Here is a 17030-nt window from a genome sequence, read left to right as displayed (position 1 = left end):
GGTTCAATCAAGATACAATTAATATTTCATCTCCTCCATCCCCCTTTCCGGCCTTTAGATATTTCCCTCTCTTTGTACAAGTTGTATCGAGGGGGGGGGGGGTACTCAGATTTGGTTTGGACGGGGTGTGCCGCGTCGCTTTTTTGGGGGGGGGGATTTTTCTCGAGGTAAGGCCCATTTCCCACAAATGCAACCAACCGAAAATTGAAAAGAGAAAAAATAAAATGAAAATTTTGAAAACACGGACCGATAATGATGGTATTTTTGTTAAAAATGGGACCCATGTTTAGAGATATTTTGAGAAAAAGTGACCCATTAGAGATACACACCCCCGTATGTCTTAATTTGTGAATATACCCCCGGGTATCTCTCTGACTAAGCGCACATGGGGAATTGTAAAGGGGAGTGGAGAGAGAGAGAGAGAGAGAGGGGGGGGGGGGGTAATTTGGGTACTACCCTTATCAATCTCGGCTGTTGCTGATGTTGTTGTTTAATACTTTTGGCGTTCTCTCGTTGAGAATATTTACGCCATTATTTCTATTTTTAATCTTTTCTGATAATTGTTGATATGACATACATGTAGGATTCCCCTCCCCCAGATCATTCTGGAAGGCACCATCTCATTCGAAAGTCAGAAGGGAACTATAATGATACCTCTTGATCTATTTTAATGTACAATGGATATTCTGTTTAAAGTTGTCAGAAGGGGGGGGGGAGGGGCACTAACCGATCAGTGCACCTTTTCAAATACCCCAAAGTGCCCCTTTTTATATTGGAAAAGTGCCCTTTCTATATATTTGACAAGTTCTCATTTGCCTTTGTTAGAAGTATCCTTCCCCTTCTTATAAAATCTGATAGGTGCCCCTTTTCCTTTCCAATAAATCACCCTTTTCATTCGCATGGGTGCCCTTTTCATCTCTAATTAGTACCGCTTCCTCTTCTAATAAGTGCCCCTTTTTACCCCTGATAAGTACCCATTTTCCCTTTACAATTAAGAGATCCTTTTCCATTCTTGAACGTGCCTCTTTTTACGTCTGGTAATTGCCTTTTAAACTTTGACTCGTTCCTTTTTTTCCTTTCTTATAAATGCCCTTTTTTCCTTCTGATAATTGCGCCCTTGATCTTCACCATAACTGTACCTCTCATTTAAAGCAACCAAGAGCAACCTTTTCTTTAATTTCACCCAAAGCTCGCTCGCTACGCTCGCTCGCATCTAAAGTTGATATAATAATGCTTCGTATTAAAGTTTTTTTTCAGTCTTTAATTATTAGATTGTGCGTAAAACCCAATTAGGATTTGTTTCTCCCTCTATATAAGTTTTAATTTCTTTTTTGCACTGCGACTTCACAAATCTTAAAATTTGTGATCGCTCTCAAATAAGTATTCAGACCATCACATTCAACTGCAAAGTATCTCGGACCATGTATAATGAGAGAGACAAACATTGAAATCATCCCTGATGATATAATTTCAATGTAGGGGTATATATCAATGTCTAAAAATTGTATATTTTCACTTTGAGGTTTCCCTCTGTAGGTGCCCCTTTCCACCAGAAAATGTCTTTTTTTAATGCCCCCCTTTGAATGACACTCCGCCGCCCATGGCACCCATTCAATTTTTTTCATTTTTAAAATCCGCACAAGTAGGTCTATACTTTTTCATTTTCGTTTGTTTTGTTTTGAGGATGAGGTGTAGGCCCGCGTCAAATTACGACGTTACGTTATAAAGTATAGACCAAGCAAGCCGTATTTAGAAAGAACAATTTTTAAGACCGTCAATACTACTGGGCCAGAAGGGATTAGACCAAACGTAGCTCCAAGTAGGACAGTGGGGCTTTAAAGAATCAAAACGGGGGGGGGGGGGGGGGGGGGGTAGTGAGCACATTTTTTTTGTTGGTCCTCGAAAATATGAAAATTTGCACCCTCCCCCCCCCCCCCACCCCCTTGAGCGCAAGTGGGGGGGGGGGGCCTATCTCCCAAAAAAGGTAAAATTAACGGGTTTTTACACGTTTTTCTCCGGGGGGGGGGGGGGGAGAGGGGCCGGGCCCCTGGGCCCCCCTAGATCCGCCACTGGTGTCGGGTCAGCTGTGCGATTGTTGCTCGATCCTCGTGTACTATACAGGTATATCAATGCCATAGTTTGAAGTCGGTGAGATGTAAAATGTCGGTCGGCCGGCAATTTTTTTTCCCCTACGAACTGTGATTTTTTACCCGCTATTCGGACGATTTTGAGAGAGAGATTACAACTACAATAGGCATACTTGCGTAGGCGCCGGAAGTGGTGTGGCAAAAAAAAAAAAAAAATGGGGGGGGGGGGGGGGGGAACGTATTTTTGCCCCCCCCCCCCAAAAAAAAAACACCCCCTCTCCAAAAAAAAAAGAAAAGCAGTAAAGAAGTAAAGATGAATTAAATCACATATAAAATTCCATTCAAAGAAAAGGAAAGTTAACAGGAATTAAATTTCCTAAACATTCGCATGCCACCTATATTTATCAATGGAAGTTTTTTACGCGCATATCGTGGAATTTTTAGAATGGGGAAAGTGTGTGTGTTTTTTGTTATAGGGGTGAGAAGACATGAGCCCCTGAACGCTGTCGTACTGATAGGGGAAGGGGTCATTTATTATTCGATACCGGTGATTTACAAATGTTGCTGAAATGACATGATTTTTCGGTATTTTTTCTCAATTTTTGTGTAAGTCATACGTCTTTAATGCATATCAATTCCTTCGCGCTCCTTTCGGGAGATCAACCGACCCGCGCGCATTTTATATTACATGACATATGGTAAAATTCTCGACATCTTTTTACACTTTTCTTTACCATTAAAAATCGAAATTGAGAATAATATCCTCAATCGAGATATGAGAAGAAGGAAACATTTCCTTTACATTCCATGTAAAACCATGCCCTTACTTGAAAAAAAACCTCCGTCACTTTGACGTCGAACTTTACAATCCATTTAAAAAAAAAAAATCTCTCATACACAATGTCAATGGATCGGTCGCACTGTGCTCGATTGCCTTTCAATAAACCAATCTTTAACTTTGCAGCAACGCGTTTTGCGTCAAATTTGTAAATCCTCAATCACAGACAATGACATATGATACGTAAGCTTTTCATACATATAAATTTCATTTTGATTGATTCATTTTTAGCTCCGTCAATTTTCATGTCAAATCAGGCTTCATGTCCCATTTTAGAAGCCCGACCCAGGGTTTTGTGCCAGCTAGTCCTGTATGCATGTACTTGTACGTAAATGCTATGCATACACATATAACTGAACATGCATAAGTACAGTACATGTACACACGCAGCGCAGCGCGTACGAGCGCACTGCACTACATTTCATTGGGTCAGTACCATTATGAAAATAGGGGAACAATGAGTGGGATGGGTTTAGTGCCATCACAATAAACTTGCGCATTACACGCGTACGTATAATTAGAGCAATTTATGCACCCCCAAGAAATAATGAATACAGCCCGACCTCTCTACACACAGAACTGCACAGATACCGCACAGTCCGGTCAAGGCGGTACGCGTAGCGTTAAACTGCCAAATTTACAGAAATTGTGAGGAGCGCTTTTGCTATGAAAGGAATTGATATGCGTTTGTTGGAAAATTAGAAATTCCCAAATGTACAATTGGGCGAAATATATGCTTATTTAGAAGCTTTCATGTCAGGGCCTGCAGAACGGCTGGGCTCGGGTGCTCGAGCCTCCCCCCTCATTATTTGAAAAAAAAGTATGACAGAGAAAAAGAAAGAAAAAGAGAGAGAAAAAATAAGTGACCTGCCAATGTCAAAAATGAGGTATCAAAATATGCTCATCTGACCGTAATTCAATGCCTAAAACCCCAGAGCATACGGGGGCTCCGCCCCGGACCCCACCAAGGGCCCTAAGGCGGTCCCCTGGATGCTGATCTGACCGTAATTATGATACCTAAAACCCCGAGCTTCCGAGGGCTCTGCCCCCCTGGACTCCACCAAGGGCCCTAGGGCGGGCCCCTGGATGCTCATCTGACCGTAATTAAAAACCTAAAACCCCGAGCTTCCGAGGGCTCTGCCCCCTGGACCCCACCAAGGGCCCTAAGGCGGTCCCCTGGATGCTCACATGATCTGACCGTAATTAAATACCTAAAACGCCAACAAGTTCAATTCGGGAACGAATTACCATGGAGTTAATGAGTCGAGTTTGCTAAGGTCGACAGTCACAGTCGACGTTTGTGTACGGCTGCTGTTTAATTTTGTACTGTACGCTGTAGCTGCGCTGCTATATTTATTAATTATCTAAAGCCTAGACCTAGTTGAAGCCGGAGGCTGTCCTTTAAATTAAATACCACTGATTTTGAACGGAGAAGACCCTCAAATATGACGAGGTTGGTAGCATTTTCGATTTATTTTAAGTATCTATTAAAAGGGGAATGGCTGTTTTTGCCCTGTCCCCGAAGAACTGGCCCAAGCCCATGGCGAAGTCTCCAGTTTCTCGTCTGCAGCACCCAATTCCTACGGGGGCAAGGAGGCAGCTGACAGGGCACTGTCTAACTCCAGGGAGCTCCGACTCCGAGCTCCAGATCCTAAACTGAGAAACGATTCAAACAGCGGGTTTGGTCCTATTTTTTGGAAATCTGAAGAAGTAGATCTACTAGGCTAATTACAGTTTAAACTTACAATGTTTCTTTTTACTCCTCTGGGCATTCAGTCAACCTTATGAAATAAGTAAAGTACCCGGTTTTCGGCCACTTAAGACAAAATCCTATTTATTGGACTCTTTACTTCCTATTTATTATCATTTCTTGTTCAAATCATGAAGCAAATATTATTATTATTTAAACAAAAAAAGAATCCCCAAAAAAAAACGAATTGCCATGACAATATTCATTTCAATTTTCACTGTTTTGGAGCCGGTTATCGGTCGAGCGTTTCAGTTTACGGCCGCATGTACAAAGTCAATAGGAAGCGCTCGCGCGCGCCGTGCGTTTCTGCGCTGATGTATAGCACAAGCGGGCGGAGCAGGTATCCCACGCCGGAGCTCCCGGGTGCTCGCCTGGCCGAATACAGGCACAGCGGTGATCGGAAGTTGGAATCTGAATTAGACAGACATATCGTGTGTGCGTCGCGGTTTGCGGCTGCATTGATTTAATACATGCGATGAGATACTTTTGAGCTTGCGACCAGCACAAAATCGGGCTCTATATCTGCAAAATACTTGAAATAAAGCTCATTTTATGGTACCCATATTTCTTACATACACGCGTAAGAAACTCGATTTTTCAGATTTGGGTAGCGGGACCGCCGATTACATCGCTAAAATGTGATATTTTAGGATATATTTTTCATTGCAAATGTGGTTCTTCAGTGACACTGGCATGGTATGGTATGTGTGGGATATGTGTTATGCTATTATGCGATGTATTTTAAAGTGATTTTACCATGTATCCAACCAATTGGCCGAAAACCGGAGCTGACCGATTACCGGGTACTTTACTCTATAGACTCTAATTTAAAGATGTCTTCGAGTTCGACTTCGATGGGAAAAGGATAATTCCTGCGCTAGTTCAGAAGTCTATCCAAAATTTGACCCGTAACTCCGTAACGACTAAAACATCCCTAAAATTAAGTAAATATTCATCAAATTTTCAAATAGTCTAAAGGTCATGATTTAAAAGTTGATATGTTTGTTACCTGTTTCGTTTCTCTTTTTCTGAGTATTTTTCCTGAAAACGAAGACTTAGAGTAAAGGAGCCTTTACTTCCTATTTATTATCATTTTTTGTTTAAATCATGAAGCAAATATTATTATTATTTAAACAAAACAAGAATCCCAGAAAAAAATCACGAATTGCCATGACAATATTCATTTCAATTTTCACTGTTTCGGAGTCAGTTTTCGAAACCTTCCTTTGTAAATCCAACAAATGCCACAGAAGTTACAATGTTTGAAAAATCTCAGCACAATTAAGTTATAAATTATCAAGGGTACATGTTATTAACTTTTTTCTTTCAGGTCCAAGACTGCAGGTCGACGGGGTCGCGGAGGTGGAGGAGGACCCAGAGGCCCAGTTAGGGGACCAGGAGGCCCGAGAGGAATGTATGTAATAAAGATACTGCTACTCTTGTGAAAAAGGGTTCAAAATGCAGAATATGTTACTGACAGAATCTATGTTGAATTGATGCATAAATGAACTATTAACGTAAAGAGAATTTGAAATGAATGGTTACGTTATGTCTAAGCACATTTCAGTAATAAATGAATGAAGTGAATTCTGTTTCAACGTCACAATCACATGAACCAGTTGCCAATTTGAGGGTTCCAGTTATAACACATACTTGATGATCTCTGATTCTCCATAACTTTCAACAATGTTTATCGTTCTTATGAAGCCCACTGCTTTTCTTGAAGATTGCTCTTTAATTGCAAATAACTATGGTCTACATTGTATGTTTAGTTGATATGTGATGTTAAACAAGATATCCTTATCAGCTGCAAAGAATGGATAGCAGATAAGAAACAGAAGAATGTATCATGTCTCATTTTTTTCCTAATCTGCATCATTTCATGTAGAATTTTGACTTGATTATCACCCATTCTCTCTTTTCATAGGTGGAGAGCACCAGCTTTTATGCCACACATTCCATTTGATATAGTCCAGGTAAGATTCAATTGTGATCCTATTTCACCCCCTCCCCCATCTCTCTCTCTCTCTGTTGTTGTCCCTCCACTTTATGGAGATCAGCTAGTTCATCGCAGTCAAAGTGGTAGGCTGTGTTGTTAATCTGCTATATAATCCTTAGTTGGAGGGTATGGAGTGCAGGCGATGGGCATGAATTTTGTAAAGATAATGAAGTGTCATCTTTAAAATAGAATCGTCGACAGTGTAGGGAAGGGATGGATCATATGGCAAGAGAATAGCGCAAGTCAGATGGGAAGGGTCCTGGGTGTTGAGCAGTTCATGTGACCCTTCAATCCCAGAGGACTTGGCTTTCCATTCCATTATAGAGATTGTGTATGATGTGAATGATGGGCTGGATATCCGGATCAGCTTCGGATTTCCTTAGTTTATGCAGTAAGCCAAGGTGCCATGGTTTATCAAACACTTTCTCTGCATCCAGAAAGCAGATGTACAAGGGTCTCTTTGTAGCTCCTGTGATCTCGATTGTGAGTTGAAGGCACAATGCAGTCAACTGACATGAGAAGCCTTTGCGAAAGCCGAACTGTTGTTGGCTGGGGATGTCTTTAATGGCAGCTGTGCCTCGAGGAGAGGCCTGATGCAGGTTTCGAGCAGCTTTGTGAGCGTTGGAGTTAGTGTGATGCCACCGTAGTTGCGTGGATCCTGAGTGCTTTTTCCTTTGCCTTTGTGGAAGGGCAGAATGATTCCTGTCTTCAGTGAATTTGGGCAGTGACCACTTTGTAGGATTACATTCAGGAGAAGGAGGAGAAGGAGTCTTCGTGCTATCACGCCGAGTTGTTTGATGCGTTCTGAGCTAATATTGTCAGGGCCGCTGGCTTTGCCTGGTTTGAGTGAACCAATGGTAACCTGGAGCTCAGTATACTTCAGATGTGATTCGTGATGGCACTGGGCTTGTTTCCTCAGATGAAAGGAGGTGGGAGGGGTTATTTGCCAGGGGAGTGTTTCACAAAGATCCTAAGTCGAACCTAACTCTAAGTTGGACTGAAACATTATGGAGAGCCATTTGTAGCCTTAAAATAAAATATATTCAAAAGCAAAAATTTATATGGGACTTTTCATGAATTACACATCAAGAACATAAAATCTCCATGATAATAGAAAACATGAATGATTTGAACCAACAGTTTATGCCTTTTAAAATAACTTTTACAAAATATTTTCAAAGATGCTAACGGCTTTCCATAATTGTCAAGTCCAACTTAGAGATAAGTTCAACTTAGGATCTTTGTGAAACACCCCCCTGGTCTGTGAAATACTTGTGCCATCCAAGTATGACTTCTGAGCCATCAAATGTGTGGCCATCATATTCAATGGAGGTAGCTATGTTATGCTGCTTGTTACGTTTGCTCTTCTATTTCACATGGTAGAAGAGTGTTTGGTCCGAGCGCGAGGCCTCTTCAACTTGCTTTTGGAGATTACGTCGTTGGATGGCATTATCTTGTCTCAAGCAGCTCCTGAAGGACTTCTTCTCTCTCAAGTGATCATTATATCTTCTTCCTTTGTTAGCACCACTTTCCTTCTGCCAGATTTGTCTGGCTTTCTGGGCAGTGTTGTGGTGTCCATTCAGGTTTGCCCTTTTTCTTCTTGGAGAGAACCGTGTGCGGGAGTGCTAAGGAGGTCATCTGCATTGCCGAGTTGAATTCTTGCAATAGTGTGTCAATCGAGGTGTCATCAGAAGATTTGAGTTGTTGTTTTGAAAGATGAGAAATGCTATTCTTTCCATGGGAGTGGTATATTTCTCCTGTACCATTTTGCGCTCTACAGTGTGCCATTTGATTTTCATCCTGTGCAGGGGAGTGCTCTTCAGGTTATCACTGAGGTCAGTGCGTCTTGCAACCTTGGGTTGAATTAGTCGACTTGTGATGACCAAAAGATGATCCGAGGTGTAAGTCGGGTCATTCCCAGTTATCTCGGTATTACAAGGGAAGCTCATCGGTTGGCACAATAAAGCCATCAATGCTGGATTTATGTCTTCCATCATCTGTACAGTAGGTACGGTCATTCTCATCACAGTCTGCGGCTGTGAGGCTCGTGAGTGAGTCTGTTTGGTCTGGTTACTGGTAACAGTATCAGCGTTGAAGTCTCCAACAATGATTGATGAGGAAGATGGGTAGCTTTCTCTGATTTGTGTGATGCTTGCAAGACAGTTGAGGTAGTCTGCTTGGTCATTTAGGGATATTCCACTAGGTAGATTGCAGTAGATTACCACAAGAATTTCTGTGGAGATTCTCAGGTGGAAGAAGGCAGCCACAATTCTTGGTGATTCACATGGTATTTCTTTGCATGTCTCAGGTAGTGTGGTCCGTACGAAGAGTGCTACACCACCCTTGCCTCTTGTTTGAGTTGTTTTAAAAATTGTAAACTTACATAATGTTTGTGTGTATGCCTCCGTTACAAAGGAGCCGGATGCATTATGTTATCCGGGTTGTCCGTCCGTCATTGTAGTTATGGAGAATATGGCATTTAATTGATATTTTCAATTTTTTTGTCTTGCTTCTCAGTGTGAAAGTGCCTTCCAGAGGACGAAACCAGTTCCCCCCACGGAGGATACACCTCTACAAATGGTGAGAATGAATTCAAATTGTTTCAATTAATAGTAGATCAACATGGCAACATTATTTTATGTGTATGTAGTATGTAGGAAGTCATTTATATGATTTGATTATGAATACCTTTCTTAAATGGTTTAAACATAAGCAGCTTCACTGCTTACTTTCACTGCAGCTTCATTTCAAACTTGAATGGTACAGTGTACATCAAAAAGGTAAACATTTGATATTATCCCGAACTTTGTTTGCAAAATAAATTTTGTCAACTTTAGATGAGGTATTTTCAGAAAAATGGACTGATATAACCGTAAAGTGATTATCACTTTCACAGAAATGGAGCGTTCGTTTATTTGCTTTTTATATTATGTTTTCGGGTTGTCTGTCCATATGTCCCGTTCTCTTGATTGCGTTATCTCAAATACCGATGAACAGATTACCATCAAACTCAGGACATGTATGATCCTGCAGAGCCAATGAACTGATTAGATTTTAGGGTCATGAGGTCAGAAATCAAAGGCCATACATGTATATGAAAAAAAAATAGCTTGTAATCACGATATTCTGAGAATCTGTTAATGGATTACAATCAAACTTGAATTTGAAAAATTGCTTTTGTTTTGGTTTGTACAATCACTAAATGGCAGAGGCATCATTTTTGACTGTGTGCAGTTGATGATCCATCTAGTTTGTTGCTGTTGCTCAATGTAAATTGATTATGACCATATAGGCTACTTATGAGACAAATATTTTAGCAAAGAATCACATATTCTACTCAGGACTATCCTTTGCAGCATTCCGTAGTAATTAATCGCACTACAATCACATCTTTGTCACAATCGTTGAGATGACATTATATCCTTACTTTCTCTCTTTTGAATTCCTGCAGAGTCTATTGGAGAAGAACACAGAGATGACCCCAGGGACCAATGAACAGACTGCAGTACTCAACCTTGTCACCAAAATCAGCTCTGTCTTAGACAACCTAATGGTTTCTCCACCAGCAAACTTTGAAGTGGTAAATAGAGTAGTTGCTTGATATTGCTAAGATATATGTTTGTTTAAATTTCAGTTCTCTAATTGTGCAAAATACTTTATGCAAAATACATCTCTAAGAATACATTTTTGTTGGCATATGTCTCAAAATTCAATATTAATTTGGAATATTGAATGTTTCATGCTCAACTTCAATACAAATGAATTGGAAATATTTTGCGTTATACAGTATGCCATTATTGAAATAGCTCCTTCATTGTTCATTATTTCTGATTTATTATTGAAAAACTTATGTATAGATTCCACCACAGGATTAGAAAACTCATATATTTTAAAATTCAAGATGAAGAAGAAAAGAAAGGAAATTTCAAAACAATAATTTTTAATATTTGAAAAATAGCTTGTGTTAGAGGATATTGTTTGGGTGGGAAAGGAGGTAGGAAAATAGAAAACATTAATAAATTTAAAAAAGGATGATAAGAGAAGGAAAAAAAAATGTAGGAAATCGGTTGCAGATCATGCTTTTTTGAAATATTAAAATCAGAACTAGAAGAAGATAAAATAATTTAGCACATAAGTTTTTATGATTATTGGAAGTTTCTTAGATCATTGTATGATTATTACAATAATTTCTGAATTGAGAATTTCATGTGAAGTTATATTAGTCATATTTACAGCGTAGTCTCATCACCATTTTCAATTTGTACACAGAGTATAGAGGAGGTGAGACAGGTTGGTTCATTCAAGAAAGGAACCATCATGGCCAACAGCCCTGTAGCTGATCTAGTTGTCATTTTCAAGACTCTGCCAACAAGTAAGTTATGACATATTTGGCATCACCTGACCTGTGCCTGGGAAGGGGGAAAGGGAACAGAATCACTTTGACCCTTTGACACTTTGACATTATTTCATGAAACCGTCATAACTACAGGCTCACCGACATCCCATTGAAACGTGTGTTAAATTTAAAAAAAACGTGTTTCAATAGTTTGTTGGCAAACTTGTTGTTGTGACGGTTTCGTGATACACTGCCCAGGTCTCTCCTCCCGGGATAACTGATTGGGAATGTGCAGATGGACCACTACAACGAGGTTTCACCTTACTCTTATACAAATAGTGCGTTGGATTCTTAAAGTGCAAAGGTGGTGACTCTCCTCTACACGGGGCCTTCATTTAATTCTAGGTTTACATCATGTTCCAGGAGACCACGGCAGCCCCTTTGCTTGAAACTTAGTGCGCCATGGGATTTTTGTCATTTTTTCTCTGTATTCAAGTTTTGTTAGGTATTTCGTCATGTACTGACACGTTTTGTTGCGTTTACCCCGTTTTACTACAGCCTACTAGGTTTCTCAACTGCTCTGCGACTGCCATGGCCAAATTGGAACAGCGATCATGGCCTGTCACGTTTGCCCATTCCATCCCCCGCGTTGTCTTACGTCCATCCTATTTTGTCCATGGTGGCCTGAAACGTGATTGCTGTGGTCGCCGGGAACATATGTAAACTAGCATAACATTCTATCTCAGGGACATCTATTCAGTTCCACTTTAACCCAGATTATGTCTATGAAACGGGAGAGGCACGTTAACATGCAACAAAGGCTGCAGTCATTTAAGAAATTGCAAATCGGCAATGTAGAATGATTACAAATCTTGAAGATCCTTTAATGATATTTATTTTACTTTAGTTCAAGCAGTGATGATGCTCAGCAACAAGATGGTGAAAGGAGTCAATTGTATTTCTCAGCACTGGAAGGAGACAGACACTAAAGATGGGTTTGAGAACAGTAGCTTTGATCTTATCATCATTGTCATCCTTCTTCATGCTTCTTGTTTTTCTGTATTTCAGCTGAAGCAGTGATGGCACTAGGGAACAAAGTAGTGGAAGGAGTAAAGGAGACAGACCCCAAAGAAGTACTCACCATGTTTGCCAATGAGGCTGGGTGTGAGATCAGCAGCTCTGATTTTTATTGTCATTGTCGTCCTTATGCTTTCTTATTTTCCTGTATTTCAGCTGAAGCCGTGATGGCACTAGAAAACAAGGTAGTAGAAGGAGTAAAGGAGACGGACCCCAAAGAAGTGCTAACCATGTTGGCCAACGTGGCTGGGTGTGAGATCAGTAGCTCTTTGGATTCTTATCATCATCGTCATCCTTCCTCATGCTTTCTTATGTTTCTGTATTTCAGCTGAAGCAGTGATGGCACTAGGGAACAAGGTAGTGGAAGGAGTTAAGGAGACGGACCCCAAAGAAGTACTAACCATGTTGGCCAATGAGGCTGCGTGTGAGAACAGCAGCTCTTAAGATTCTTATCATCATTGTCATCCTTCCTCATGCTTTCTTCTTATATTCCTGTATTTCAGCTGAAGCAGTGATGGCACTAGGGAACAAGGTAGTAGAAGGAGTAAAGGAGACAGACCCCAAAGAAGTGCTCACGATGTTGGCCAACGAGGCTGGGTGTGAGATCAGCAGCTCGGATGCCACCGTTAAGATCCTTGTCACCACCATTCCTCCCAACATGAAGAAACTAGATGCCTCAATCCACTGTGAGTATAGTAGTCAATGGAGAAAATAAATATCTAATACCAGCATGGCACCACATTTAATCTTTCTGGGGGCCTAGAGTGATGTAAAAAGTCATGTTCACTGTACATGTTTTGAAATGTGTTGATGTGGAGCAAAATTTCTTGATTTGTTTATATACACCAGACCCTGTTCATATTGATTCGTAACGGAATATGAACGTCAAAGTTTTTATGCCTCCGTTACGAAGTAGCCGGAGGCATTATGTTTTCGGGTTGTCCGTCCGTCCGTACGTCCGTCCGTACGTCCGTACGTCCCGTTCTCGTGATCGCGTTATCTGAAGAACCGATTGCTGGATTCCTGCCAAACTTTGGTCATGTATGTATCTTGCAGAGCCGATGAACTGATTAGATTTTGGGGTCACGAGGTCAAAGGTCAAAGGTCACAGGGCTCATTATATATGCAAAAACAGCTCGTGATCGCGTTATCTGAAGAACCGATCGATGGATCCCTGCCAAACTTTAGTCATGTATTTATTTTGCAGAGCCGATGAACTGATTAGATTTTGGGGTCACGAGGTCAAAGGTCAAAGGTCACAGGGCTCATTATGTAAGCATAAACGGCTCGTGATCGCGTTATCTGAAGAACAGATTGATGGATTCCTGCCAAACTTTGGTCATGTATTTATCTTGCAGAGCCAAAGAACTGATTAGAGTTTGGGGTCACGAGGTCAAAGGTCAAAGGTCACAGGGCTCATTATATATGCAAAAACAGCTCGTGATCACGTTATCTCAAGAACAGATTGATGGATTCCTGCCAAACTTTGGTCATGTATGTTACTTGCAGAGCCGATGAACTGATTAGATTTTGGGGTCATGAGGTCAAAGGTCACGTGGCTCATTATGTATGCAAAAATGGCTTGTGATCGCATTATCATTAGAACAGATTGATGGATTCCTGCCAAACTTAGATCATGTATGTATCTTGCAGAGCCAATGAACCGAGTAGATTCTTGGGTCATGAGGTCAAAGGTCATGGCTCATTATGTATGCAAAAATAGCTTGTAATTACGATATTTTGAGAACCTGTTAATGGATTACAAATGAACTTGAATTTGAAAAATTTCTTCTGTTTTGGTTGGTAAAATTGCTCTATGACGGAGGCATCATTTTCGACTGCGCGCAGTCGAATTCCATCTAGTTTCTATGTATCACATTAGAATAGAATCAACTTGCTCTGATGAAATTTGGTTTTGAACACTTAGGTTCTACTTTTTTGTTAAAGATGACAAAAGGAGAAGTATTATAGTCTGGTGGGTAAGTCACCAGACTGTTGATAAACTGGTCCAGGTTCTAGTAAAAGCCATATGACAAAGACGCTTTGGCAATTAATTGATCAACACATATTACTTCATGGCTTTTGGGTTTGCTAATGAAGTAAAGCCACTTGAAATCAGTTTTGACTTGTTGATATATTGTGCATTCCCATCTTTTAGTGTTTCTTTTGTTATAATCAAACTGTCATTTGGACCATTCACATTCAATTACTCTCTCTTCTATTATAGAAGATCGGTTTTGTATTATGTGGTAAACTGTAAAATTTCATGCTGTAATTTTAAGAATAAAAAAGCTTATTCACATATTTCAATTCATCACAAACATTATTCTTTATTTTCAGTACCTCTCAAGACCATGCAAAGTGCCCTAGCAGCTGTTCGACATGCCCGATGGTTTGAAGAAAATGCAACAAATTCAGTGTAAGTTTATCATGGTTTAAAGTTTTACAAAATTAATAATATATATTGTGCATCCATCAGGCATGGATATGCATGATGTACAATTGTTTTGGGTTCGATCCCTGATACTGCACTAATGTCTTTTGGCAAGGTATCAATCTACATTTGCCACTCCATCATACCCAGGAAAGAAATGGGGATCTGGTAGGATGACGAAAGCCTGTGTTATTATTTGCCATATGAATATGGTCACCATATGGTAGGAATACTCTTGTGCATGAATGAGTCCGATGACCAGAGTAATAAAATAGTGTTTTGTATTGAGCGATATATAAATTCAGATTATTATTAGTAATCCTAGTTTAAGATTAATCAATTAAGTACTGAGAAGAAACAACTTTCTATCAAGAATAATTCATATTGTCACAATCTTTTCATGGAAAGAGGTAAGCAACTTCTATTCCAATTTTATGGGCAACGGTGTAAATCAAGGACACTTTCTAAGTAGAAAATCTTGCACTTAAATTTTACAACTTTTTTCTTTCGAGGCTTGCGCATCTTTTGAAACAATTTTTTTTGATAATTGGATCTACCGTTACAAAGTCACTTGACCTTTTGTCTTTGCATGTCAGCCCAAAAGTTGCTAATTTTCGTGATTTGTGTGCAAAACATATGGAAATCTCATTTTTCCAAAATAGAGATAAAACATTGGTTATTTGGTCTTGTTTATAGTTTACACGTTTATTTTTCGGGGTAAATAAAAGTTGAATTATGGTTAGAAATGAAATAAAACAACAAAAAACAATAAAATACATAAGTTTAAAAAAACAAAGAAATACATAAGAAATTTTCAAAATGAAAACAATAGATAACATAAGGAATAGCCTGGCTCTTCCAATTTTTTTCTGTTTTTTGTGTGTATTATTATCCCAAATGGTCTTAAAGAGTATTTGTAGTGAAAACTTATGTTCATATATGAAGAATATATGATTAATGAGTAAAAATGTGAATTTTATTACCTTATTTGCATAAATTACCATGTATATGAGTGAATTTTTCTTAAAAATGGAAATGACCATAGTACCATAGTAAATTTTCGCAGCAACGTGCTCTTTCACGGCCAAGATCATGGGGGAGGTGGGGGGGGGGGGGGGGGGGCTTAGAAGCCCCCCCCCCCCCTCCCCCTCAGGCTATGCAGTTTCACAATAGCCCAGGCTAGATAGGGTTAAGTCTCCTATTCCTTCTCGGGTCCACAGGTCATATACATTTAAATGTTAGTAAAATACCAGAAAATGTCTCTATTGCATGATAATTTGAAATGCACTGAAGCATGTAAGGATGAACTGATTAGATTTTGGTTGTAAGGGGTCAAAGGTGAAAGATGACGGTCAAGAAAGCATTTAAAAAAAAAAAAAAAAATTAGAATCAAATATGAAAAACTGATCTTAGATCACGATATTTAAAATAAATAATGTTGGTACTGTAGTTAGTCAAATGAATCCCTTCACAATTGAATTGCTTCAAGTCTTTGAATTCAGTATTAAATGTGATTTGAGCTGGTTTGTATTACTTCTTCACTTTTATGCCTCTGCCACTGAAGTTGGTGGTTATAAAATATCACAGCGGTTATGGTAATAAGCTTCTGGTGAAATGTGAAGAAAGGGTGTGACTGCTTAAAGTCAAACAGCTGTTGTTCTACATTCCCTAATGCTAACTATCTTTTTGTGCAATGTTTATTAATACCTTAGGAGAAAACAAATCTTCTTGTCCCTCAGGATTATAGAGTCATGACCTTCTCACACCTACTCAAGATCTTCTTTGTACTCTGTTCTCTAGATATGGAATAAAATTTGCATTTAGAGTAAATCATCTTTTGTCATTTCCTGTGTAGTCATACCCCTTTTACCCTTTCCCATAGAATTTTCTGAGTCAATGTTTTTTCTCTTAACTTGTCTTTACATGATCAGAATTTGATACATCTTGTGCGTTTTATATGCCTACGCATTAAAACTTCACCTACCCTCTTTAATTGTGCAGGGTTAAAGTTTTGATCAGGATTCTCAAGTACCTGAAGACACGCTTCACCGGCTTTGAGCCTCTCAATCCTTGGATGATAGACCTCTTGGTAAGTAGTAACCTACCCGTGAGAAAAAACCCACCCTCAAGATCTCTTCAGCCTCCCTTCATATCTTCCCTTCCCAGAACTCATGAATATGCAAAAAATACTCGCTATACTCACTACTTTTATGCGTGTAATATTTCCTAGGTTGGTATAAAAATTAAAAGTGAAATAGCGAGCTGGGTGTTCACAGTGTGTGGCCCATAATGGGTCTCTGGGTGATTGACTTTCCGGATGGAGTAGAATTCAGGGTTGTTATCCATCAATCCCAGACGCTCCGTTTCCATAAGTGCCCCCTCAAGTCGTTGGGACCCCTCTTCATGCACGATATGATCTGCAGAGGCATTTTTAACGTTCATTTTTTAACGCTCTCTACTTAATTCTCACTCTCTCTCCTCTCTTTCTTTCTCTTTCTTTTTTTCTCTC

General features: G+C 39.7%; 1 protein-coding gene across 3 annotated transcripts in view; it reads left to right on the top strand.

Moving 5' to 3' along the window:
- Nucleotides 1-4296: 4296 nt before the first annotated feature.
- The window catches only part of LOC764762 (interleukin enhancer-binding factor 2), a 62592-nt gene continuing 49858 nt past the window's right edge, over nucleotides 4297-17030 (top strand). For 2 of the 3 annotated variants that reach the window (XM_031000319.1, XM_031000321.1), the window contains exons 1-9: nucleotides 4297-4378; nucleotides 6006-6089; nucleotides 6603-6651; nucleotides 9192-9254; nucleotides 10126-10254; nucleotides 10944-11046; nucleotides 12591-12773; nucleotides 14428-14506; nucleotides 16523-16610. In XM_031000319.1, the coding sequence (XP_030856179.1) occupies nucleotides 4371-4378; nucleotides 6006-6089; nucleotides 6603-6651; nucleotides 9192-9254; nucleotides 10126-10254; nucleotides 10944-11046; nucleotides 12591-12773; nucleotides 14428-14506; nucleotides 16523-16610 (786 nt within the window). In that variant the 5' untranslated portion in view covers nucleotides 4297-4370. Of the gene's footprint in view, nucleotides 4379-6005; nucleotides 6090-6602; nucleotides 6652-9191; nucleotides 9255-10125; nucleotides 10255-10943; nucleotides 11047-12415; nucleotides 12505-12590; nucleotides 12774-14427; nucleotides 14507-16522; nucleotides 16611-17030 lie in introns of all 3 variants that reach the window. The other variant, XM_031000320.1, reaches the window with a different exon arrangement.

Source organism: Strongylocentrotus purpuratus, unplaced genomic scaffold (genome assembly GCF_000002235.5).
Source record: "Strongylocentrotus purpuratus isolate Spur 01 unplaced genomic scaffold, Spur_5.0 spur5_scaffold_6, whole genome shotgun sequence".
Lineage (NCBI taxonomy): Eukaryota > Metazoa > Echinodermata > Echinoidea > Camarodonta > Strongylocentrotidae > Strongylocentrotus > Strongylocentrotus purpuratus.
The sequence above is the reverse complement of the archived record's forward strand: the minus strand, read 5'-3'. Positions and strand labels throughout refer to the sequence as shown.